Consider the following 25597-nt stretch of genomic DNA (forward strand, 5'->3'; position numbering starts at 1 on the left):
GTAGCTCTAGTAAGTCCTTAAAAACTCTCCAGCTAATTCAGAATGCAGCAGCATGTGTACTAACAGGAACTAAGAAACGAGACTATATTTCTCCTGTTTTAGCTTCTCTGCACTTGCTCCCTGTAAAATCCAGAACTGAATTTAAAATCCTACTGTTAACTTATAAAGCTCTAAATGGTCAAGCTCCGTCATATCTTAGAGAGCTCATAGTGCCATATTATCCCACCAGAACACTGCGCTCTGAGAATGCAGGGTTACTCGTGGTCCCTAAAGTCTCCAAAAGTAGATCAGGAGCCAGAGCCTTCAGCTATCAGGTTCCTCTCCTGTGGAATCATCTTCCTGTTACGGTCCGGGAGGCAGACACCGTCTCCACATTTAAGACTAGACTTAAGACTTTCCTCTTTGATAAAGCTTATAGTTAGGGCTGGCTCAGGCTTGCCCTGTACCAGCCCCTAGTTAGGCTGACTTAGGCCTAGTCTGCTGGGGGGACCTCCTATAATACACCGGGCGCCTTCTCTCCTTCTCTCTCTCTCTCTCTCTCTCTCTCTCTCATGTCCTGTTACTGCATCTTGCTAACTCGGCCGTACTGCATGTCACTAACTCAGCTTCTTCTCCGGAGCCTTTGTGCTCCACTGTCTCGCAGGTTAACTTCTATCACAGCGGTGCCTGGACAGCGTGACGTGTGGTTGTGCTGCTGCCATGGTCCTGCCAGATGCCTCCTGCTGCTGCTGTTATCATTAGTCATACTCCTACTGTTATTATACACATATGATTATTGTCACATATGTATACTATCAGATATTTATATATACTTTAAACATATTATACCACAATAACCAGAATTATAATTATAATATTATTACTTTCATTAATGTTGTTGTAAGCTACTGTCATTACCGTCTGTTCTCTCTCTCTCTCTCTGTCTCTCTTTCTGTCTCATTGTGTCATACGGATTACTGTTAATTCATCATGTTGATCTGTTCTGTACGACATCTATTGCACGTCTGTCCGTCCTGGAAGAGGGATCCCTCCTCAGTTGCTCTTCCTGAGGTTTCTACCGTTTTTTTCTCCCGTTAAAGTTTTTTTTGGGGGAGTTTTTCCTTATCCGCTGCGAGGGTCCTAAGGACAGAGGAGTGTCATATGCTGTAAAGCCCTGTGAGGCAAATTGTGATTTGTGATATTGGGCTTTATAAATAAAATTGATTGATTGATTGATTGATTGATTGAGTGATTGATTATATACTGCCCCCTGGTGGTGACACCGCGGTACTACACCTCTGTGCTAATGTCAAGTCACTATTAAATTCTGTCGCGTCAAGGTAGACTTAGTTACACAGGAATACTTCCGGTCAGAACTTTCAAAATAAAACTAACAGGCTGTAGTGGCGCATTGTGTCCAACGGAGGGTAGTATTGTTGTCTGTAACCATAAACTGTACCAAGCTTCAAGACACACATAATAGCATATTAAGACTATTAGAGATGTGCCTTAAATGTGACCTTTTTTGTATTTGTTTCTTTTTCCTTTTCTACTCTTTATTTAACCTGAAGTCACTGCCAGTTTTGTTTGAATTTCGCACTGTGGTGATTCTTACTCAAATGAGTGAATTGTGCAATTTGTTCAATAGTAAAAATAAATAAATAAATAACTACATTAATAACAAATGGTACATTAAGCCCTCTGGTGAGTAAATTCATAGGCCTAAATGTATTTTATATATTGTAGATAGATGCGTTCATTTTTTGGACTAATAGTATGTGGAATCTTAATAATTTTTTTCTATTTATTTTTTCTATTTATGTGTTTTTTAAATTTATATTATTACATATTATTTATACACACATATACTTAAAATCTTTACAGTCTATTATATAATCGTGTTGCCCTTTAGTGGCCACAATATGTAAGTACAGCATTACTATCAAGTTAGGCGCAAGAACATAATGATACTTCCGGAAAAGAGTTTCAAAATAAAACTATTACTGTAGACGTTAGATACCGCGCTGTGACCGTGGTTTACGAGTGTCACAGCTGTTGTAGTTACTAGTAAACTAACTTTAAGGTTTGGCCTTTGTACTTTCTTACGTTAGCGTTAATTCCTAGCCCGCGCGTGTACACCTAACGATAATGTCATGTAAGTTAATGATAACATGAGAGGAAACGAAGCAAGGCTAAGCTAGGGCTACCTAAAGGAAACAGAACCATCATGGCGGCTGCTACAAGGCTCATATCAAGGTTGACACTGGTCACTGGTAAGTTTACATTATACTGTTAATAGTGTCATCATTTAGTGTTTTTAGATAGATAAATGAATACTGAAAAGCGCTCGGGACATTTGTCTTTGCAGGAGGTTGTAACTTTTGACAGTTTACAGCTTCCCCTTGAAACCAACTAACGGTGACTAAGAACAGCTGGTTTGTAAATGTTAACTCTTGAGTTACTTTGTGGAAGTTTGGTTAAGTATTATGCTCTTGTACTAACTCAAAACTAGTGAGAGAGCTTATGGGTTTAGCTTCAGCAAGTCGGATCTTACCCCTGATCTATGACATTGTAAAAAGTGGTACCATCTGGATCAGGGGTGATAAAGAAATAATACCAACAGATACAACAGAAATACACAAAATAAATCTGTATAAATGATAAATGTTGGCTAAATAAAGACTGAAGCAAAGAGATGCAAATGGCTGTTAATTGCACATGGAGGCCTGGACCTCTGGGCTAATCCAATGGGGGATAAATGTTTCTTAATTGACCTTCTACCTATCAAATATACCCAGAGAGCAACTCCTGGCACACAGTCTTCCCTCTGAAACCATGAATCCCTCATTAAGTCATGAGAAGAGCTACGTGTTTAGTCAACACATTGTCCTGCTGAGGTGTCACTCTGACTTGTTGCTGCTCCCCCCCCACTCAGGAGGAGGCAGTGGGATTGGACGGGCCGTGTGTCAGCGCCTTGCTTCTGAAGGTGCCTCTGTTGTGGTGGCTGACATCAGCGAGGAGTCGGCAAACGAGACCCTGGGGAGCCTGCCGAGTGACCTCAGAGGACAGACACACATGGCTGCTGTGGTGGATGTGTCATCAAAAGAGAGTGTAAAGAATCTGGTCACAAGTATACAGGTGTGGAATGGATAAAACATTAAAGTCATAATCTGCAACATTTTCTGAGGAATAAATACTCTGACTGTCTTGACTATGTGCCAGTATGCTGCAGGGACTGTTGCATGTTTTCTTTTCCACCCTTTTTTCTTTTGTGTTAACAGTCAACATCCTCCTCTCCCTCTGCAGACTCACTACTTTCAGCCTCCCTCAGTGTGTGTGAATGCAGCAGGCATCACCCAGGACGACTTCTTGCTCAACATGGAGGAGGATCAGTTTGACAAAGTCATCCAGGTCAACCTGAAGGTACACAGCTGTGACACCTGGTGCCATTACCACGAAAGTTAGGTTCGAGATTAGTGAGTTATCCAGCTATCTCTTGGCTAAATTCGTGTTTTGTATGTTTATCACAACCGGGGTAGATCACCAGAGCTGTGTTCCCACCAAACACATTGGGTATTGTACCCTTAGAACCGTACATAAACCACACCCACGCGCACATGCACCTAAACCCTAGATCTGTTTTGCATTTCCACCTCAGACAGCACTCTCATATGTAGGTGGGTTTGTTACCAGTGCTGCACTCAGCTCTTGCTGCATTCCTCTCTCTGACAGTACAGATAAATGTCTGTATCTCGCTGATCGTCCATGGAACAGGGTTGCGTGACATTTTCCCCACAAAAACACAGGCTGGAGTGTTAAGAGCAGATCACTGGTGTAGTGCTATCGGAGCACACAGGAATGACGCTCTGCCACTCTTTTTTCCTCAGTGAGGAAATAGAATATTCACAGTTTGCGTGAACTGGTTTAAGTGCATATACATTTCTTTTTAAGCACTTGAAGATCCAATCATCACTAAAGTGTATGTCATGCAAGAGAGGCAATAAAAACAAATGGAATGGTCAAAGTTATTGTATCGACATTTAAGGTGTGTTGATTGATTTACAAAATTAAATAATGCATCGACTAACATGCAAGAAAAAACCAGCCGGTAGCTGCCAGGAGCCTTTGAGTGACACAGTGAATTAAATTATTTTTTCTCCATTTGTAGCTGCTAACTGTTAACCAGTAAAGATAAGCAAAATGTTCTTTGATTTTATAGTTGTAGTTTACTAATGTATGTAAACCTGCCAGCTTAGGAACAGTGGTTACAGTCACCTCTGAGCAGGAGTGTCAATTCTCTATTGACCAATCAACAGACTTCAGGGTTTCTAGCTCCACTTTCTAGTACGGATCAGTGTGCAAGGTAACTCAACAGAGGAGTGAAGAAAAAAATGTGGCGTGGAATAGGTCTGTTAGTATCGTCCATGACTTTTGACAAGAGAAATGCAAAAAAAACCCCAAAACTCTTCTACTGTGCAACTGGACTGCTTGGTGGAAACGAGTCTCATGGAAATCAGTGCTGCAGGTTAACTTCAGAAGATCAGATTAAAACCTGTTAGTCATACAACTGACCAGTCAGATCACTGGAAAAATGAAGTCATCATTCCTACAGCATCCTGACAGGAGCAACATTACAGACTTTATAAAAAGTTCCACGGAGCTTTTACAAACACAGACATAGTTTATGACATTAAATATAGTGACAGCGATTATAGCAGCATTTTAGTTAATCTAAAATATTTTTATTCCCGACAGGATTCCTGAGAGTCATAATGCTTTTCCACTCTTCTTCCATCACTGCAGCTCAGAAAACATCAGGCGACTTTTTGATGAGAAGTGGAGATAAAAAGTGTACCCTTAGATCGGATTAGTTAATCAGGCATTAATTAATTTTATTCTCCTCTCTGCTTCGGCAGCAGAGACAGTCTTATATTACTTTTTTATTGCATCACATATTCATAATAGTTTAATCTTCAGGCAAAACAAAACCAGAAAATACTCACTCTATCCTAAAGACATACGTATCTAATAATTGCCACGTACAGCCTGAGCATTATTTTAATATTTGGAAATTATTTCTGTTTGCTGTATCTTGATCTATTCTATTATATGATTTTACTTCAAAAAACTGTTTGGTTAATTCTGTAAAGAAGTCAGAGAATATATAAAGTTGTTTTAAAGTCACCACTTTACAGTTAAATTGCAGCTTGTTTATTAAACCTTCCTTTATCTGTTCTGTTAATGCGTGATTTTTTAATTGCATCCTTTTACTACAAACCTAAGTGCAGCAGAATCCGGGCATAATCTCACTGAGAGCCCTGCTTCAACATGCACCTCTGTCTCTCTGTTAAATGACATATAGAAAGGTAGCGCTGCATTTTAAATGAAGACCAGAGAACAGAAAAGAGTGAAGTGATTTATTCAGTCATCTTTCTTCCTGTGTCTCTCTCAGGGTTCATTCTTGGTCACTCAGGCAGTTGCTCAGGCTCTTGTAGCCTGTGGCGCACCCAAAGGATCCATCGTCACTATGGGCAGCATTGTGGGAAAGGTAAGATACAGGCAGTCACATTGTTTCTGTTTTACAGGTTTAATATTTGGCTGAAGCTTTTTATCCAGAATTGCACAACAATTAGTGTGATAGTGGAATTTTCCCAGCTGTTAAAGGTTAAAGTTAGCAACGTTATCAGCCCGGTTGTGTTCTTACATGAACCAAATGCTTCTCTGAAGTGGAATCCAAAGGTACCAAAAAAGGAGTCAAATCCAAAAAGAAATGATAATACATTTAGTTGTGATATAAAGCTCTGTTTACCTCTTTTTATCGGTTTAAGATTTAAGAACCAAAGCATAAGATACAAGAATAAACTTGCAGAAATCTACAAAGAACATATTTTTATTCTAAAACATAATACAAATTCCAAAGTAGGTTTGAAAGCCACAGATTTCAGGACCTGGTAAATGTGTTTCTCAGTCCTCTGTGAAAGTAACTGGTGGGTGTATGTGGTTAACATTTGTAGGTGGGAAACATTGGACAGGCAAATTACGCCGCCTCTAAAGCTGGAGTGGAGGGTTTAACCAGAACTGCTGCCAAAGAGCTCAGCAGGTAAGAAGAGCCTGACACAACACTAACAAATCATGACACACAGAGCTGTAGGGCTGGGTATTGGTACTCTACCTTTAAGGTATCAACTAAAATAACCCAGTACCAAGTAGTATTGAAACATCTCCAGTCAAAAGATACCTGCATTTGATGCTTTTTGCACCGGGGGTTTGATCCCGGACCATCCCAACTCCTTGCGGGATCAGCAAACTTTCTGTTGCTGCTGTCTCTGATCAGTTCAACATCCGCCCGATTAGCACGAGCTCACACAGCAGCAGTGGCTAACATCCAACACCTGTATGTGTGCAGCTGCTGGACTCTTACTACTGTCCCTGGTGTGTAGCTCACACTCCCACAGCAGCTGCCACAGCACATACAGTCTGTGGTGTGGTGAAGTCAAGCACAGTGTATTTGAAAGAGTTGGCAGTTCAGCAGAAATGTCACCAAAACATTTGAAAATATGGCTGACACTAGTCAGCCAGTCCATTCACATTATCAGTTATCAAGTGAAGTACTCTTTTTGTATTGGTATCACTTGAAGGGTACCGGTATCATCCATCCATACATCCATTTCATCCGCTTTTCCGGGGCCGGGTCGCGGAGGCAGCAGGCAGAGCAAAGCACCCTCTCCCCAGCAACGCTTTGCAGCTCCTCCTGGGGGACCCCAAGGTGTTCCCAGGCTAAATGAGATATGCAATCCCTACAGCGTGTTCTGGGTCTGCCCCGGGGCCTCCTACCAGTGGGACATGCATGGAACATCTCTATCAAGAGGCTCCCAGAAGGCATCCTGATCAGATGCCCGAACCACCTCAACTGACCCCTTTCGACACGAAGGAGCAGCGGCTCTCCTCCGAGCTCGCTCCGGATGTCCGAGCCCGTCACCCTATCTCTAAGGCTGAGCCCAGCCACCCCGCGGAGGAAACTCATTTCGGCCGCTTGATTTCGGTATCATAATTTTTTAAACGATACCCAGTCCCACAGAGCTTATTAAATTTAAAGTAATTTGAATTTAAAAAGAATAAGAAATCATTTGCTTTTCATTCTCTTTGCCCCCAGGTTTGGGATTAGGTGTAATTGTGTGCTGCCAGGTTTCATATCGACTCCGATGACAGATAAAGTTCCAGAGAAAGTAATTACCAAGGTACAGCACAACCACAGATACAAATTGATTTACTTCATGTATCACAAGTAAAAATCATGACTTACTGCTGCAGTCCTATTCCGACCACTGAATACAAAGCAGGTTGTAGAAATTTTGAAATTTTGGGCTGTGAGTTACATTTTGTGCATTTTCCATAAGTTCAAGACGTGCCAAACACAAATTATTATTGCAACTAAATTGCTGGTTGTGAATTAAAGTAAAATTGTCCTTTTACAAGCTGTAATACAGTAAACATGTCTTTGAAAAACCTTTTTTTCTTGTATTTTAGTTTAAAATGCAACAATAATAACAATAATATAACATACATAACCTTTATTTTTATAGCACTTTTCAAATAATGGTGAAATTATGTTGCAGTAAACATTAAAGAGTCTATCTGTCAATACTGTGGCAAAAAACTGTGACGACAAGAGTTTTGCCTTCAGTATGAAATGGTTCCAAAACTTGTAACAGTGAGCTCAGTGGGTTTTCCAGAGTAATCTCAGTTGATGTTTCTTGAAAGACAGGTAGTTGTTTATGTATTTTACTATTATATTGATTCTTTCATGAATCTTTGAGCAGCACAAATGAACCTTCAGTGTTTTTGGAGTGGCAGCAGAACTCTTAGCAGTTGAGATGTTTAAATCACAGCAAATTAAAACTAAAATCTCCTGCATAACTAAATATTACCAGGCATTAGGAGGAAATGGGTGGGGCAATTGATTGAACTGACCCTTTTAATATAATCTTCAACCAAATTAAACCTTTGACAGACATTTCTGACTCTCTGTTCTTTTCTCAAACCGTGGCGTCCCTCCTAAAATCTGTTCTGTCATTTTTTATTTGGTTTCAGATGAAGTCCTTGGTGCCTCTGGGAAGAATGGGTGAGCCTGCAGGTCAGTAAAAATGCATATTGAACATCACTTTTTTTGTTTCCACTGCAGACCTTTATTCTCATTTCATAGATATTTATAATGGCCTGATTTTAAATGCACTGCTCGGACCCTACAACACTACAATCTAAAACTTCATCATTTTGCACATGCTATAAAAATGTGTTGTATTTTATTGCTCAGAGCATTTGAACACATTGATAGCAGTTTAAAGGGTTATATTTGCTATCCTGGTGCATCCCAACTACTAAAATATTGCTTCGCCTGACTAATGCTAATAAACAACCTTTCTAAATAATCTAGGTCAGTCTACATTGGACAGCAAGTAATGATTACAATCTAGTACCATACTACAAATCATATGTGAGCTAAAACTTGACATGCACTAATAAAAAGTTTATTATCATCAACTGTACATCTACTTTTGTCTGCCATGTTTCCGCATATATAACGTCAACTTGGCAGCTTGTGTGTCAAAATTTCTGCCAACTTTCTGAGTTCCAACTTGAGGGGGCGTTTACCATAGACTGTCTAAAAATATGGACGTAGTCACTGTGACGTCACCCATTGGTTTCTGAGGAGCGGGTTTGAAGCTCAAAGTAGGTGGTGCCTGACTTCGCCCAACTCCCGACCAATCAAAAATGGGCAAAAAGGCGGGCCAAATGAAGCCTGGTTGCTTAAACACGCCCACCTCGCTCGAAGCTGCTAAGTTAGCTAAGGCTAACAAGCTAGGCTAACAAGCTACGCTACTTTGACCTTGTTTCGTGTTTATTGTACTGGTCCTCAAACTCCATGAGCGAACTCTTATCTTCTGACACTAGTCCATATTGTTAATACTTACCTGAGTTATAACTTCTAGCCTAATTCTATTTATAATTTGGAGTAAGTGCTACATTATTTTGTGGCGAGCTAGCCAGGAGTTTGCTGGACAGTATTTAATAAACAGTTGTTACTCACAATGGAAGTGTTTGAAAAGCTGCAAGTAGTAATTTCACATGCTGTATTGGTTGATAATTTTACTAACACTGAGGCTGATGAGGAGGTGCTAGACTTTCTGAAACAATATGGATCTATTAGCAGAACGCTTACAGTAGATGATGAAGATTCAGATTTTTACGGTTATCTTATCGTTGAGTTCGGGACCAGCGCTGCAGTGGCCGCACTCCAACCACTATTGCCGTATACGTTTATTGTTTCAAGTGGTGCGTTTAAATACAAACTCTGCATTATCTGATCGTTACGCAAGTGACGTGGGCACCTCAAAGACTCAGACTTACCTTGCAGACCTCCAATCACTGGCTAAAACGACCGGTAAAGACTTTGCACATGTCCTAAAGGGTATGATGGCTCAGATTGGTGACACTATAGCTGAACTTCAACCTGAAGTCTCACGCATTAAAGACTCACCTGAACCAGTGTCACTGACAGAAGCAGTCCCTGTGCCACCACCAGCTCAAGTTCCTCCTGTTACCATTCCAGCAGTTCAGTCTCAAGCACGACCATCTCTTTCCTCTCTCTCTCCTAATGATCTCAACCCCCCAGATGTTCAAAGATATGTTGTTGAGCATATTGTTAAAAGTGAGGATCACGCAATCCACTCTCTCTCTTCTCAAAAATTGCGTGTTTTCTCAGGCAAAGTCCCTCGACCCCTACATGAAACAGACTTTGACACCTGGCGTTCCAGTGTGGACCTGATAATGAAGGATCCTGCTGTGTCTGATATGCAGCGTTCAAGGAAAATTTTGGAAAGTCTCTTGCCCCCAGCAGCAGATATGATCAAACATTTAAGTCCAGATACTCTCCCTGACATCTACTTACAGCAACTTGACTCAGCTTATGGCACAGTGCAAGAAGGAGATGAACTGTTTGCAAAATTTATGGGTACCTTTCAGGATGTCGGCGAGTTACCATCTGCTTATCTACAACGGTTACAAGTCAGTTTAAACCTTGCTGCGAAAAGAGGTGGAACATTGGAACAAGATGTCAATAAACATTTACTGTGTCAGTTCTGCAGAGGGTGTTGGGACAATACATTGCTGTCAGAGTTGCAATTAACTCAGAAGAAATCAAACCCACCATCATTTCCGGAGTTGTTACTGCTTCTTCGAACCGAGGAAGATCGCAAAGCTTCAAAAGCTGTAAGAATGAAACAACACCTTGGTGCAACTAGACAGAAAGTTACAGTAAACTCCCAACTAACTGGCAACAATGAAACTGATGCTGTCACCGCCCTGACCACTCTCACTCAACAGCTGGCCAAGCAAATGGCTGACTTGCAGAAGCAACTTGCTGCCCTGACTGCTTCATCAACCAAGAACCAGCATTACTCAAGTCAGTCCTCATATACCAGTAATTCCCATCAAAGATCCAAGTCAGCCAAGCTCAGTAAGTCCCCTGCAAAACCCCTTTCAACTGCACCAAAACCCGGCTACTGCTTCCAGTGTGGGGAGGATGGCCACACCAAGCTGCACTGTCAGAACCCCCCGAATCCCGGCCGTGTTGCCAACCAACGCAGAAAGTTCAACGAAAAACTACAAAAATGGCAGGATGAGAACCCAGCAGGCGGTAAACCGTTAAACTAACACCAGTTCCGGGTGCGGGGCGTACCGGAGCTGGGGTGGACCAACAAAGTCCCACCGAAAGAAATGTTAAACATGTCCAGATGAACTGTACAAGCCAATCAGCGAATAGGGTGGTTGGTTTACCAAGAGGATTGGTCGGTTCAAAATGCACGGCTGTTGTAACCATAGCCGGGAAAGATTGTAATTGTCTCCTGGACTCAGGGTCACAGGTTACTACTGTACCTGTTTCTTTTTACAACCAGTACTTGCCTGATCAACCTCTGAATCCTTTGGAAAACCTCTTGCATGTTGAAGGTGCTGCTGGACAGCCAGTTCCATATCTTGGCTACGTTGAAGTAACTGCTAAATTCCATGAAGACTTCCTTGGCTCTGAGTTTGAAGTGCTGACACTTGCTCTTGTTGTTCCTGACACACACACATCCAATCAGTCGTCCATTTTGATTGGAATGAACACTCTTGAAGTTCTTTATGAGCAATTTTTGAACAGTCACTCAACCTTCCAACCTCAGTCACATGGGTACAAAGCGGTACTAAAAATGCTAGAATTGCATCATCAAAAGACTGAAGCTGGTAATATTGGTGTTGTGCATTCCCCTAGCAAGACTCCTTTGCTTATTCCAGCACGCCAAACAGTTATCCTTGAAGGTTCTGCAAGAGTTTCCTGTCTTTCTTCCAGCCGTTGGGCGATTGTTGAGCACCCACAGTCCTCATTACCTGCCGGGCTTTTTGTTAAGACTGCTTTAATCACTCTCCCATCTCAGTCTCCATACAAAGTTCCAGTTGTGCTCACTAACCACACAGAGCAAGACGTCTACATTCCGCCTCTCACGGTGATAGCAGAACTTGGGATATGTCAAGCTATCATCTCCCAGCAATGTGTGAAAGCTGCTGCTCCAAAAGAATCAAAGGCTGAACTAAATTTCAACTTTGGTGAGTCCAACCTTCCACCAGAATGGAAAGAGCGCATAACCAGTGAGCTCCTTGATCTCCCTGAAGTCTTTGCACACCATGACCTCGACTTTGGCTGTACAAGTAAAGTCAGACACAACATTAAACTCCATGATGAAACCCCTTTTAAACATCGGGCCCGTCCAATACATCCTAACGATGTTGATACTGTCCGACGACATCTTCAAGAGTTGCTGGCAGCTGGAGTCATCAGAGAGTCAGAATCTCCCTTCTCGTCGCCAATTGTTGTCGTGCGAAAGAAAAATGGTGATATCCGCTTATGCATCGACTACAGGAAGTTGAACCAACAAACAATCAAGGATGCATATGCCCTTCCAAATCTGGAAGAAACATTTTCTGCATTGACTGGTTCGAAGTGGTTCTCTGTTCTTGACCTTAAGTCAGGGTATTATCAGATCGCAATGAATGAAGTTGACAAGCCCAAAACTGCTTTTGTGACACCTCTCGGGTTTTGGGAGTTCAACCGGATGCCGCAAGGCGTAACTAACGCACCCAGTACCTTTCAAAGGTTGATGGAGAAGTGTATGGGCGACCTAAACCTGAAAGAAGTCCTTGTTTTCTTGGATGACCTCATAGTCTTCTCAGACAGCCTGAAAGAGCATGAACGACGCTTGCTCAGAGTGTTGAACCGCTTGAAGGAGTATGGTCTCAAGTTATCTCCTGAGAAATGCAAGTTTTTTCAATCCTCAGTCAGATACCTTGGTCATGTTGTTTTGGAACGAGGAGTTGAAACCGACCCCGATAAGATCAGTGCCCTTAAAACCTGGCCAATTCCAAAAACATTAAAGGAACTGAAATCATTCTTAGGATTCTCCGGCTACTACCGCCGTTTCATAAAGCATTATGCAGCCCTTGTGAAACCCCTGAATGATCTTACCCGTGGATATGGTCCCACACATGGGAAGCGTCCATCTAAAACCCAGTATCGAGATCCAAAGCAGACTTTTGGTGACCGTTGGACACAGGAATGCCAGTTTGCTTTTGACACTCTGATCGACAAACTTACCTCTGCCCCTGTTCTCGGTTTTGCCAACCCCAAAAAGCCCTACATCCTACATACGGATGCGTCCACCACTGGCTTGGGAGCAGCTTTGTATCAGGAGCAGGAAGGACAACTCCATGTGATCGCGTATGCCAGCCGTGGCTTGTCTCAGAGTGAATCTCGCTATCCAGCTCATAAGTTGGAGTTTCTGGCATTAAAGTGGAGCGTAACCGAGAAATTCCATGATTATCTTTACGGCTCCAACTTTACAGTAATTACAGACAGCAATCCACTCACATACATTTTGACGTCTGCGAAGCTCGATGCTACCAGCCATCGATGGCTTGCTGCCTTATCCACCTACTCGTTCACACTGCAGTACTGAACGGGCAAACAAAACACTGATGCGGACGCTTTGTCCCGAAGACTCCATGAACATTACCTTGACAACCAACACTCCCAGAAAGACACAGATTTCATCCGCAACTTCACAGAGCAACATCTTGTGGGCCAAAGCAGTGTCCTTTCTCCAGATGTCGTTGATGCTATATGTCATGGTGCCTTGGTCCGATCCAGCAACCAGCTGAATCCAAGCCAAGCACAAATCACTCTGGTGGAGTCAGTGGCTATTACTGCTGATGCCGTCCCATCCATCTACAGTAATGAGTCTGATCATGGGTTACCTGTCATCTCCTCCTTGTCTCAGTCTGACTTGCGAGAAAAGCAGAGAAATGATCCCTGCATCAGAGAAGTCATCCATCAGCTGGAAACTGGAGACAGAGTTTCCCCAACCGTCAGACAAGAGCTCCTTGCGCTTGCATTGTTACTAAGAGAGCTAAACCGCCTTGAGTTACGAGACAACATTTTGTACAGGAGGAGACAGGATGGTGACCAAATACTTCTTCAACTTGTCTTACCAGAGGAGCTAAGGTCAAAGGTCCTAACAAGCCTTCATAACGACATGGGTCACATGGGGATTGACCAAACTCTTGACCTTGTTTGTTCAAGATTTTACTGGCCCCGGATGGCAAGTGATGTTGAAACCAAAATAAAGACCTGTGAACAGTGTTTAAGGAGAAAAACCTTACCGGAGCGAGCTGCACCATTGGTCAACATCACCACAACTCGTCCCCTGGAGTTGATCTGTATGGACTTCCTGTCGATTGAACCAGATCAAAGTAACACCAAAGACGTACTTGTCCTTACAGACCACTTCACAAAGTTTGCACTGGCGATCCCAACCCCCAATCAGAAAGCTCGCACAGTTGCCAAGTGTTTGTGGGAGAATTTTGTGGTGTATTATGGTATCCCTGAACGCATCCACACTGACCAAGGAGCTGATTTTGAATCCAAGTTGATAAAAGAGCTTTGTGACCTAGCAGGTATTGAGAAGACGCGAACTACCCCCTACCATCCTCGGGGAAATCCCGTCGAAAGATTCAATCGAACACTGCTGGGAATGCTTGGTACACTGGAGCCAAAACAAAAAACACAGTGGAAAGAGTACGTGAAGCCACTTGTTCACGCATACAACTGTACTCGAAATGAAGTCACCAGGTTCACGCCGTACGAGTTAATGTTTGGCCGTGTGCCCCGGTTACCTGTGGACTTGGCATTTGGGTTGCCATTGAGAGAAAACCCATCAAAAACACATTCCCAGTATGTTGAAAATCTTCGCTCCAGGCTTGAGCAAAGCTATCAACTTGCCTCCAAAAATGCAAGGAGATCTGCAGAACGAAATAAAACTCGCTTTGATCAGCGAGTGACACCATCTGGCTTGGAGGAAGGAGATCGTGTCTTGGTTCGAAATGTCAGGCTACGTGGCAAACACAAGCTGGAAGATAAGTGGGAACCAACAATCTATGTGGTCATTAGACGTACAGGCGAACTGCCAGTGTACACGGTACGGCCAGAAAATTAAGCTGATGGTCCTGTTCGTACCCTTCATCGAGATCTATTACTCCCCTGTTCGTTCCTGCCACCCAGTGATCAAGATCGATCGAAAGCTACACCACCCCGTCGACCTCAAACAAGAAATCAGAAACCGGTCACTGGTAAGGGAGAACAGGACAATGAGGAGGGAGATGGGTTGGATTTGCCACACATTCGGATCCAGCCAACCACATTCAAGCTAAAAAGATCTAATCCTCCCCTATCTTTTGTTGAACTCGATCACCCATCTTGTGTGAATGATTCAGTGCCTATACCCACAGCCAGTGTTCCCCAATGTCCAGTGCCCCGAGCCCTGCAACAGAACTTACCGGGAGAGAACTTACCTGAGGAGAACTTACCTGGAGAGAACTTACCTGAGGAGAACTTACCTGAGGAGAACTTATCTGAGGAGATCTTACCTGAGGAGAACTTATCTGGAGAGAACTTACCTGGGGAGAACTTATTTGGAGACAGCTTACCTGAAGAGGACTTACCTGGAGAGCCGGGAATGCAACCTGTGGAGAGGGAGAGAGATTCGCTGAACAAACATTTGAAGAAGCACCTGAACAGTCAGAAAGTCCACAATCCCAGCCTACCACAGACATACCTGACTCTGACCGGTCCCACGATAACAGTAAGTCCAATAATACGTTAAGACGCTCAACTCGTGATCGCAGAGAACCTGACAGATTACAGTATACCAAGTTTGGCAATCCATTAATATTGGTAGTGCAAACTCTTTTCCAAGGTTTGGCAGATGCATACACAGAAGTTTTAAATATAACCGCTGCAGACCCAGTTAGTTCAGTCCCTCAAGTTCATGTTGTGTAATCCATCCCATGCAGCGGGACGTGCATGGACTTAGAGGGGGGACCCTGTAACCCCTGTAAAACTACTTTTATTTGTCACACCGCGACTGTTAGAGCTGCTTCGAGTTCATTAAAATGTTTGTTGAAGGAGGGGTACAAGGATTCGCAACCTTCATGAGAGCTCAACAGAATGTGTGTTGAGTGTGTGCAATGGGGCATAGGCTCAGTGGCCTTGTGGTAGAGTGTCCGCCCTGAGACTGGGAGGTCGTGGGTTCGATCCCCGGCCGGGTCATACCAAAGACTATAAAAATGGGGACCCATTGCCTCCCTGGTTGGCACTCAGCATCAAGGGTTGGAATTGGGGGGTTAGATCACCACATGATTCCTGAGCGCGGCACCGCTGCTGCTCACCGCTCCCTCAGGGGATGGGTCAAATGCGGAGAACAAATTTCACACACTCAGGTGTGTGACAATCAGTGGAACTTTACCTTTACCTTTACCTTTACTTTGGCTAGCCCTGTGGTGTTGGCTGCTCCTGCTAATGCTCCCGCTTGGTGCCAGCTCCCTCACAAAACAAAATATCCAAAAGGCACAAACACGGCTGAGAGGTCAGGTTCAATGACCTGCGAATTAGCTGAGATGACGCCTAGCAGACAGCCAGCGGCTAGTTAGCCACCCGTGATGGCGCTACCTGTCACTCAAAGTGACCACACCCTTAATTATGCGCAACTTTAAGCCTTAATAACATTTAAACGGATGAGATATAAAAAAAAATCACCCCCCCCTCCACAGTTGTCATGAAAGGGGAAATTAGCTCTAGAGACCAAAACCGTTTTTTGTACCTGGCTGTAAACATGTTTATTTCTGCTGTAAAGTTGAGCATTTTAACATGGGGGTCTATGGGGATTGACTCGCTTTTGGAGTCTGCCTCAAGTGGCCATTCAACAAACTGCAGTTTTTGGTACTTCCGCATTGGCTTCACTTGTCATCCCTGGAGGTTGCCACTTGGCGTTCACATGAATTTTTCTAGTCGGGAACTCCTTTTTTCCCCGATTTTTGTGACACCACATGAATGCAAGATGAAAATGTTTTCCTTGTGGACACAAAATGTTATTAGAAAGTAAAAAAAAAATTGTCTTTTCTCTTCATTACTTCTTCACACCATTTGATCCCTGTCATCCCCTTTTGTGCTGCGCAGTAGGGCTGCAGCTACAGTTATTTTCATTTTCAATTCATCTGCCCATTATTTTCTCAATTAATTTTGTTTGTCATAAAAATATCAGAAAATAGTGAAACATGCCCTTTGTATTATGCCAGAGCCCAAGATGATGCTTTTAAATGATATGTTTTATTCGACCAACAGTCCAAAAATCCAAGGACATGAAGATTATTACCATATATGACAAAGAAAAGCATCATATTTTCACATTTAAGATGCATGAAACCACCAAGTGCTTGGCTTTCTCATTTGAATAAAAAAATGAATAAAACGATTATTCAGTTATCAGAATAGTTGCCCATTAATTTTCTGTTTTTGCAGCTTTAGTAAACTTGAAATTAAGGAAAGGGATATGGATTGTACCTAGTCTTGTACCAAGTGTGCTGGGCATGCTCAGTTTCTAAAATTTCATCACTCTGTTGACGTGTCCTTGTTTTTGTCCTCCTCCAGAGGTCGCTGATGTCTGTGCCTTTCTAGCTTCAGATGACTCTCGATACATCACAGGAGTCAGCATGGAAGTGACAGGTAGAGTGTGATTAAATTCTCTGACAGCTGCCTCTGTACAAATACTGAATTTCTTTTCATCATGCTCAACTTGTGCGTCTCTGTCTTTGTCAGGTGGACTTTTCATGGGATAAATCGGCTGTCTGTCACACTGATAGACTGACGGCAGGCCAGTTTATCATAGTTGATTTAATTGTTGAAATGATTTTACTTTATTCTCTGTTTAGTCATATTTAGTGTTGATGATGCTCTACAAATCTAATGTGAACATGCACTGTACTGGATGATACCACACTTTGTGCCAATAAACAGTTTGCTATTTGTAATATTTCTCTACAAACTGTTGCATTTTGATTTGAAAACTCAGAATTAAAAACTTTTTTACTCAACCATTTTGATATCATTTTTTTTGCTGATCCACTCTGTCCCTGATGAGATCTGGACCTGACACTCCAGATGTACTGACTTCTTTTTAGAGGCTTAAAATGACAACTCTGCCACATCAACAAAGCCTCTTTACATTTTCTGTGTTCTCTGAATGCCTTTATGTATTTCCTCAGGAAGTTGGCTTTTAAAACACAGTTGGAATCAAGGGTTCGAACTGCTGACCTCTTTGTCTTCAGATGTGTCAGGTGCTTAACTTACAAAACTATTCAGCTCATCTGCTTTATGTAATGTTTGATAAGCATTTAAAATTTAGTCCAATTTGTTAGCTTTTAGAACACAGTTGGAAGTATTTGAACCATTGACCTCCTGATCTTCAGACATTGCAGGCACTTAACTCACTGAGCCACTGAACTGCTATACTTCTTGTCATGTCTGACGAGGATTTCAAAATGTAATCTAATTTGTTGGCTTGCGAAATCAGCTTAGAAGTGCAAAGGGTTTAACAGATGTCTCTGTCTGTGCAGGCTCAGCTGAAGTTTGTTGGACTCAGTACTGCTGAATCAGATTTCAGTCATTTCCACATTAATTTTAAATTTTGGAAGCGGGGCTCACAATTCGAAAGATTATGCAACGGTTTATTACCCTGAAACACTAAGTGAAACAACAGTCTAGTAGTCTTCCAAAGAGCATTCAATTTTCAAACATCTGTTCAGAGGTTAAAAAACAGGTTCATCATTACTGTAACAATGTAAATAATGTTTTTTTTTAACAATTTAGATTGAATAATGACATATTAAATTTGCTGTTGAATGTCATTATTTTGTGCTGATGAAGAAATGCAAAGACGTGTAAACCACAGTACAAGTTCTGGGGTATTTTAACAAGGTATTTTCTTGTGGTGCACCAAGTTTAAGACCGCAAGTAAGCCACAAAATACCCGAAAGAAACTAACACAGTCTGAATGGTTTGCTAAATCTAGGGTAAGATTTTATGTCCACACTTGTGCATCTTGATGATTCACAGCCAGTTGTTTTAAAATATGTCAAATGTTTCTTGTGATATACACAAAGCGATAATGATAAATTAATTTGAGTCATTTAAACATCTGCAATTGATAAAAACTCCACAGGAGAAGGGACTCCAAATGGCCACAAGAGGTCACTGTTTTACTGTATAGTAGTCACCACATTTTTTTTAAATGATTTTTAACGCCATATGGTACTGTGACTTTTTTTTGCATAATATACTTTGACATTTTTTAAGATAGTCTTAAAGCATACTATACTATGATTTTTTAGGATTTTTTGTGACATACTAATCAATGATATTTTGATGACATTTTTTGTGACATACTATACTAGGAACATATTTATGATATTTTTTGGTACATACTATAGTGTGATACTTTTTCAGATGTTTTAAATGGTATGCCATACTATGAGTTTTTCATTATGTTTTTATAGCATTATATGCCATGACATTTTTTTATGGTTTTTGATGCCATGCAATACTCTAATATTTTTTTTTCATACTATGGTATGGTTATTTATGATAACTATACTATGTTTTTTTTTATGGCATACTACCTATAACGTTTTGTATGGCTTTATTATGAGATACCATACGAAGACTTTTTACATTTTATTTTAATGTAACATACTTTAATATTAATTTTTTAAATTTTTTTATACCATACTATGGATACTATATATTATTTTTTTTGGCATATTACACTATTACATTTTGTATGACTTTTTTTTTTAAACATACTACACTGACATTTTTGTGTTAAACTATACTACGACATTTTTTAAAAATTTTGATGCCATACAATACTATGACATTTTATTATTTTAATGGCATACCATACTATATTATTTCTTAGTGATTTTGTTCATGTCGTATTATACTATGACATTTTTCATGACATTACCTCCTGACACAATATACTATGAATTTTTAGGTTCTTTCTTATAGCATACTATGCAATGACATTTTCAATTTCAATGATTTTCATGGCATACTATGTTTTTATATATATATGTATATACACACACACACACACACACACACACATATATATATATATATATATACACACACATATATACATATATATACACTATGGCTTTTTTCAGTGATTTTTGAATGGCAAATGGCAAGCTAAACTGTGAAATTTTATGATTATTTTAATGGCATACTATACCATAACTTTTTTTTTATCTATTTATTTTTTATCATTTTTTTTTATGTGATACTGTACTATGATCTTTTCAGTGTTCTTTTTAATGTCATACTTAGGTATGGCTTTTTTCTGATTACTTCATGGCATACTATACCATAACATTTTCATGATTTTGGTTATGTTATACTCACTATTGCACTTATTTGACATTTATTTTATAGCATACTTTAATTTAAATAATGTATAAGAGGTTAAGCTGTTCTAATCATTGAGTGTAAATGACAAATGTTCAATGTTCTTTTTTGCACTGTCACTATCACAATTGTACGTTGGCAACGATGGTTCGCTTTACCGCTGCATAGTTTTGCCTACATATGGCAAGCTTGCCTATACAGGGCTACAGCACAACCGCAAATGTCATACTGCATTTAAAGTTCTGTAAACGAAATTTGTGTATGCAAATAATGCTGAATGAGGCAATATTTTTTATCGTCCCCTCGGTTTTGAAAAAATTGCTAAAACTCACACATTGGTTCTGACAATGATCTGCTGGTCGGCCATGTCACTTATCTTATCCCATTCCCTTTCTCCAGCTTCCTTCAATCCTGTCTCCCTCTCTGTCCACTGAGTCCACAAGAGTCAACATGTAATTATTTGGTAAACTATACTTGTACCCACCAAGTGTATTGTGATTACCAGCTAGAAACAACCTGTACAAATATGAAACAGCAATGAGTACTACTGATGGCAGGGGGTTGGAAGAAAAACAAGAGTCAAGCAGCTCTTTTTAAAAGATTATATATTACAGAAACAAGAATTTTAAAAAAATTACTTACACACATTATAAAATAATACTTTTTTCTCTTTTCAGCACCATATTTTATATGTTGAAACATTTGTCTTCAACACAATAAAAACAAATATTTGAGGTCATTCTCTCTGGAGAATCTCAAGGTCAGATTTTTTAAATTTGGGTTTTGGCTTTCCCACCCCATTTCCCTGATATAGTTAAAAAACAAAAACAAAACCAAGACAAATAAAAAAAAAAAAACAGAACCCTAGTAATGATTACACCCCATAGCCACATTATACTTATAAACAATAATCTTATTAATCACCTTTAGTCCCATGGTGGCTGACAAAGCTTACTCCTCCCTCTCACAACCTTTCTCCTACCCGCTGTGGTCTCAGATGGAAATTTAAAAGATCAGAGGATTGTGTGTCCTCAGCACCTCAGTGTAAATTAATGCAGAGGCTGACTCAGTAAACTGTATTTCTGTGATGCATTTCAAAGCCCAGGGCAGCAACGACCTGAGCCTTAAACCAATATACGCCAAGTCAAACAGTAGCAACGACAAGGAAATGTGACAGAGCTGGAGAGTCACCATTTAATTATTACAGAGGAAGCAAAATTTAACAGCACAGTACAGTTGTTGAAAACACTAAAAAGGGATATTACAATAAAATATGGCCACAGATTCTTTGGTTCTACAAAAGGAGTTTGGACAGGGCGTGAAAAGAAGCACCATAACTCAGGCTGACAGTGAGTTTAACATGTGAGTCGCTTGCTTCACTTGACCTTCAAGTGTCAGCTACAGGAAATAAATACAAATGAAATATACCACATTTGACTGGAATATTTGGTGGTCCGTGTATTTTTTTAATCTCAAAGCACCCTGTTTGTTTTAAATAAATACAATAGAATATCACTATTTCTGTACAAATGGAATGTAATGCACATTTTCCCCAGTAAAAAGCTTCATGAAATTGTAAAAGAGACTAAAGAAAATTAAGGACTCAAAGTGAATACTAGAACTTTTATGCTTTGGTATAATTAGCACCTTGCCACGCAGTTTCTTTCAGTAAAGCATGCATTTTATTCACTGCTGTATCAAAAAAATGAAAGAGAGACCTTTGAATCACATATACATCTTAAACCCTGATGTTGTTCTGTGCTTGGATGCAAAATCCAAAAATGGATTCTGGATGGAAAACAATAATCAAAGGACCCAGAAAGTGACTCAGCAAATACTGGACTGGTGTGTGTGGTAGCGACCCTGGTAGCCTGATCCATGATCTAAAAGAAGTAGAATCAGCCCTTTTAAAAGGCACCAGTAACATGCAAGTACAATAGCGTCAGGTTCAGCACAGTTTACAAAAATAATGGCTTTTAAATTCACTGATCTCAGATCTTCTATCCTGTCTCACTGCATGCAGCAGGTTTAGTTCAATGTTAACAAAGGGCTGAGGAGGATTGTCCAGTAAAATAAAGAATACATCTTGTGTCACACTGGACTCCATTAACCTTGCTGTATAACACCAGGTAGATCTTTTAATCATCAGTTTGAGCTGTGAATCACATTCTTAGACTGTTTTAATAAAACTGAAAGGTGGTCATGAAGACAATATTACAAAGAGTTTAAAAATTCACTTGGTGGCAGCTTAAACAAGACCAAGAAGACCCAGCTGGCATCATTTGGTTGATTCCCTCTTTTTATTCTGGGTGGAAACTGGTGACTCTAATTCTTTGGTTCCTTTTGATGTAATAAATGCTGAAATTTACTCTGTGTTTACAATGTGAGCAACATGATTGACAAGTCACTGGGCTTTCATTCATTTCTGACAGAATTAAATGACCAGATGAGCTGGCACTTACAGGGATCACCCAAAGGTCAGAGTTTGGTGTCTACTGTTTTGATTTGATTTTGCTTCAGCAGTAGAGGTTCTGGCTGGCAAGTGCAAAACAGATAAAAAATTGATTAAAAACTTTCAGTTCTAAGCAACTTTTTTGTCTGAATGACTAAAGAGTCAGTGGCTGTCAATCATGCTGCTCGCAGTGTAAACCTGGGATTAAAGAAATGGAAATAATGTCCAAGTGTGACCCTTTTTTTGGTAGGAGTAGGGGGGAGGTAGAGCAGGTGAGATGAGTGGAAAAAAAGACAGCGGGGAGGACAGAAGAGTGAGAGGGGGATCGGAGACAGGGAGCTTCAGGCCTCAAGTTACTGGCTTGCCCTCTTTCTCAGGCCGGCCCCTTTCGCTGCTGGTAGAGAAAACACTGTTTTATTCCGAAGAGCACTCTCTCCTGGTTTTTTTTCTTCCTTTCTCGCAGTCGTTTACCCAAACGATGGTCTCCTCTCCGCGAGTATTTTATTTCTCTCCTCTTTTTTTTTTTTACGTCCATTAATTGTTGGGAGGATGTTGCTTTCCCCAGGCACGTACAGTGTGAGTGCGTGTTTGTCTCACAACAGCATCTGCGTGTGTAAGTGTGTCTGTCTGCGGGTTTGTGTACGTGTGTGTTTCATATCATTTACAAGTTAATTTACAAATTACTGGGCATGTATGTTTATTATATTTAAGTGTGTCTCTAAGTGCATGTGTGTGTGCGTGAGTATTTGCACGTGTTGTTCTTTGCATGATGTGTGTATGTGTGTTTTTAGCCTTGGAAACAGACAGGTCCCACTTCAAAGCCAAACTGCTGGTTGCTCTCCCCAAAGTCTGACACCTTGATATCCAGCAGAGGAAGATGCTCCACCTGTGGTGTGTTGATCTCCAGGACTGTCCTGTCAAAGCCCTTACGATACTGCAGAGAGACAGATTGAGAGACAGAGAGAGAGACGCGTCAGAAATTGGAGATATTTACATGTGGCATAACAGTGAGCAGAGACTGCTTGTCTATATGGCAAAATAAGCTTGTATAATTTTAATTGTGTTCATATGTTTAACCCCTGCATCATAATTTGGCTGATGCTTGACAGTTACAGCAAATTATTTATCATTCACGCTCATCATAAAAGTGAAAACTGTAAAAATATTTAACTGTGTGGCACTAGTATTTCAAGACAATATATCCAATAGGCAACTCTCAAGAGTCATAAGTGAGAGGCTACGTTTGGTATCTTCCAACCTGGGAACTACTTTCCCATGTTTTTGTGTTCAAGTGACTAATGGGGATTTTTTTTTTTCCAGTATTGAGTGGGAGCTCTGCAGTTGGCAGCCGTGAAACAGGCTACAACTATTCGTATCATGTTGGCACTGTGACTTTACGTTCATTATTAGTACGTGTTTTTGCCAGACAGGTTCAGATTATTATTTCAAGTGTCTGGAAACATTATGAAAAGGATCCCTACAGAGATAGACCTATCTGGTAAAGAATAAGATCCTTTTTGTTAAACTAAAAACGACCCCAAAATCCCAATCGCTTTATAATGTCAAAATTACTGTTGATTCTAGTAGAGTCTGGTGGGATTGGTGATAGCGATTTCTGCATTGTTTCTGGTTAAACAAAAACAATCTTATTCTTTAACAAAAAGGTCAAACTTTAAATAATAATCTGAGCTAGTTAGCAGCAAATAAATGCACTTTCAATGGATGCAAATTGACGGCGTGAACGGCCGCTTTTGCCCAATTTCAAAAACAGTTGTTCTTATTAGTCAATTAGACACTGGAAAATAGGGTCCAAGTTAAAAAAAGATACCAAAGTTACCCATGAAAATGCTTCATTACATCCTGTGAATGTCAACTGGTAAAAATTAAAAATGAATTTTTAAGTGACAACAACACACTGTTGCCCACACAGTACGCACACAGTGTGCATTTTAATAACATTAAAAAGCAAGTTGCAGTGGTGTGGTTTCTCCTGTGATTTGCGATAGGGGAAATAGCACTATTTTGTCTCATGTTTTTGTGTACTTTGAATAGGTGTACTTCATACTCGCAAGAGTGTAAGCAGGCAACAAATTCTTTCTCAAATAGCACACTGAACGGTTGTATAGGAAGGTGGAAAACCCTGTGAAGTTCATTATTTTAAAGGTCCCATGAATTTGTATCATTATGTTTTAAATGTGATATATATCCTGAAACATAATGTTGAGGTGGGAGACACAAGGAATAAATCTGCAGTGAAAACTAATGGGAAAAAGGGCAGACTGTTCAAAAATGTGTTGGCTGTACTGGTTATATGTTGTATGAGCATTGCCTGCTTGTGCATGTAAAGTGCTTTGTAACTTTGTTTGAAAAGTGCTGTGTAAATAAAGTTTATTATTAAGTGTGTGAACTCACAGAGCAGCCATCGACCAAAGCTTTGATGTAAGGATTGGTCTCGTAGCTCAGCGTCTCGTCGTTGGCGCCCTGGAAGTGCAGCGCCCTGTTGTAGTTGTTCTTGGCACTTCGGTCGGCCCAGGCCACTGAGCGGTGGCAGTGGTAGGTGAGGTCCTGGCGGGCCTGGACGCTAAGGAGACGCAGGAAGCCCAGCTGGACAACACCCACGGGCTCACCAGAAGAGTCCACATAGGAAAACTGGGAGGAGGAAGAGTGTGAAGAGGAGGAAGAGGGGGTAATATAGTGAGATTTGGAGGAAGGACAAGCAGATAATGAGGAGGATAGGGTGGGAGATCAATAGGATGGAATGCACATAAAGGGGATGGTTTGACCATGAAGGAAAAAGAGGTTTAGAAGGAAAAATGAGTAGAGTCAGGGAGAGAAAATAGATGGTGAGAACAAAATAGAGTGTAATCAAGTAAAGAACTAAAATATTAGCTGAAAACAAAAGTTTCACAAACAGTCCTCATGTCACAGAGGATTACTAACCTTACTACCAGTGGAGAACTGACTGTACCAGGATCCTGGAGTCTCTTTGTCCCAGGAGCTCATCTTCACCTGGCAGCAGAATTGTCCACATCACGAATCAGTATGATATACTTATTTTTGCACAAATAACCAAGTTTTTCTGAACAGTTATAACACTGAGACCTTTGTGGTTTTATTACAAATGTGATAAAATTAAAGTCTTAGTCTGCTGATAAAAATCTCCACTAACACTAGTTCTCCCATCTTTTTTTTTTCCACAGCCAAATGCATGTTTCCTGTCCCTTACATGTTTTGTTTAATACATTTCTTAACTTGTGCCCAGACACTGAGGA

General features: G+C 40.7%; 2 protein-coding genes across 7 annotated transcripts in view; one reads left to right on the forward strand and one right to left on the reverse strand.

The window, feature by feature from the left end:
• The first annotated feature begins 2058 nt into the window (after window positions 1-2058).
• hsd17b8 (hydroxysteroid (17-beta) dehydrogenase 8) lies at window positions 2059-17496 on the forward strand. The gene is made up of 9 exons (XM_033636377.2): window positions 2059-2252; window positions 2915-3117; window positions 3286-3402; window positions 5432-5527; window positions 5994-6079; window positions 7133-7217; window positions 8071-8113; window positions 17054-17128; window positions 17222-17496. Exons 1-9 carry the CDS (start codon window positions 2207-2209, stop codon window positions 17239-17241), a joined length of 771 nt encoding a protein of 256 aa, XP_033492268.1. The 5' UTR covers window positions 2059-2206; the 3' UTR covers window positions 17242-17496.
• Window positions 17497-21053: 3557 nt separating this feature from the next.
• The window catches only part of col11a2 (collagen, type XI, alpha 2), a 63082-nt gene continuing 58538 nt past the window's right edge, over window positions 21054-25597 (reverse strand). For all 6 annotated transcript variants that reach the window (XM_033636766.2, XM_033636770.2, XM_033636769.2 and 3 more), the window contains 3 exons: window positions 25266-25334; window positions 24738-24974; window positions 21054-23259 (listed from right to left, as the gene is read on the reverse strand). In XM_033636766.2, the coding sequence (XP_033492657.2) occupies window positions 23113-23259; window positions 24738-24974; window positions 25266-25334 (453 nt within the window). In that variant the 3' untranslated portion in view covers window positions 21054-23112. The remainder of the gene's footprint in view (window positions 23260-24737; window positions 24975-25265; window positions 25335-25597) is intronic.

Source organism: Epinephelus lanceolatus, chromosome 16 (genome assembly GCF_041903045.1).
Source record: "Epinephelus lanceolatus isolate andai-2023 chromosome 16, ASM4190304v1, whole genome shotgun sequence".
NCBI classification, from domain to species: domain Eukaryota; kingdom Metazoa; phylum Chordata; class Actinopteri; order Perciformes; family Serranidae; genus Epinephelus; species Epinephelus lanceolatus.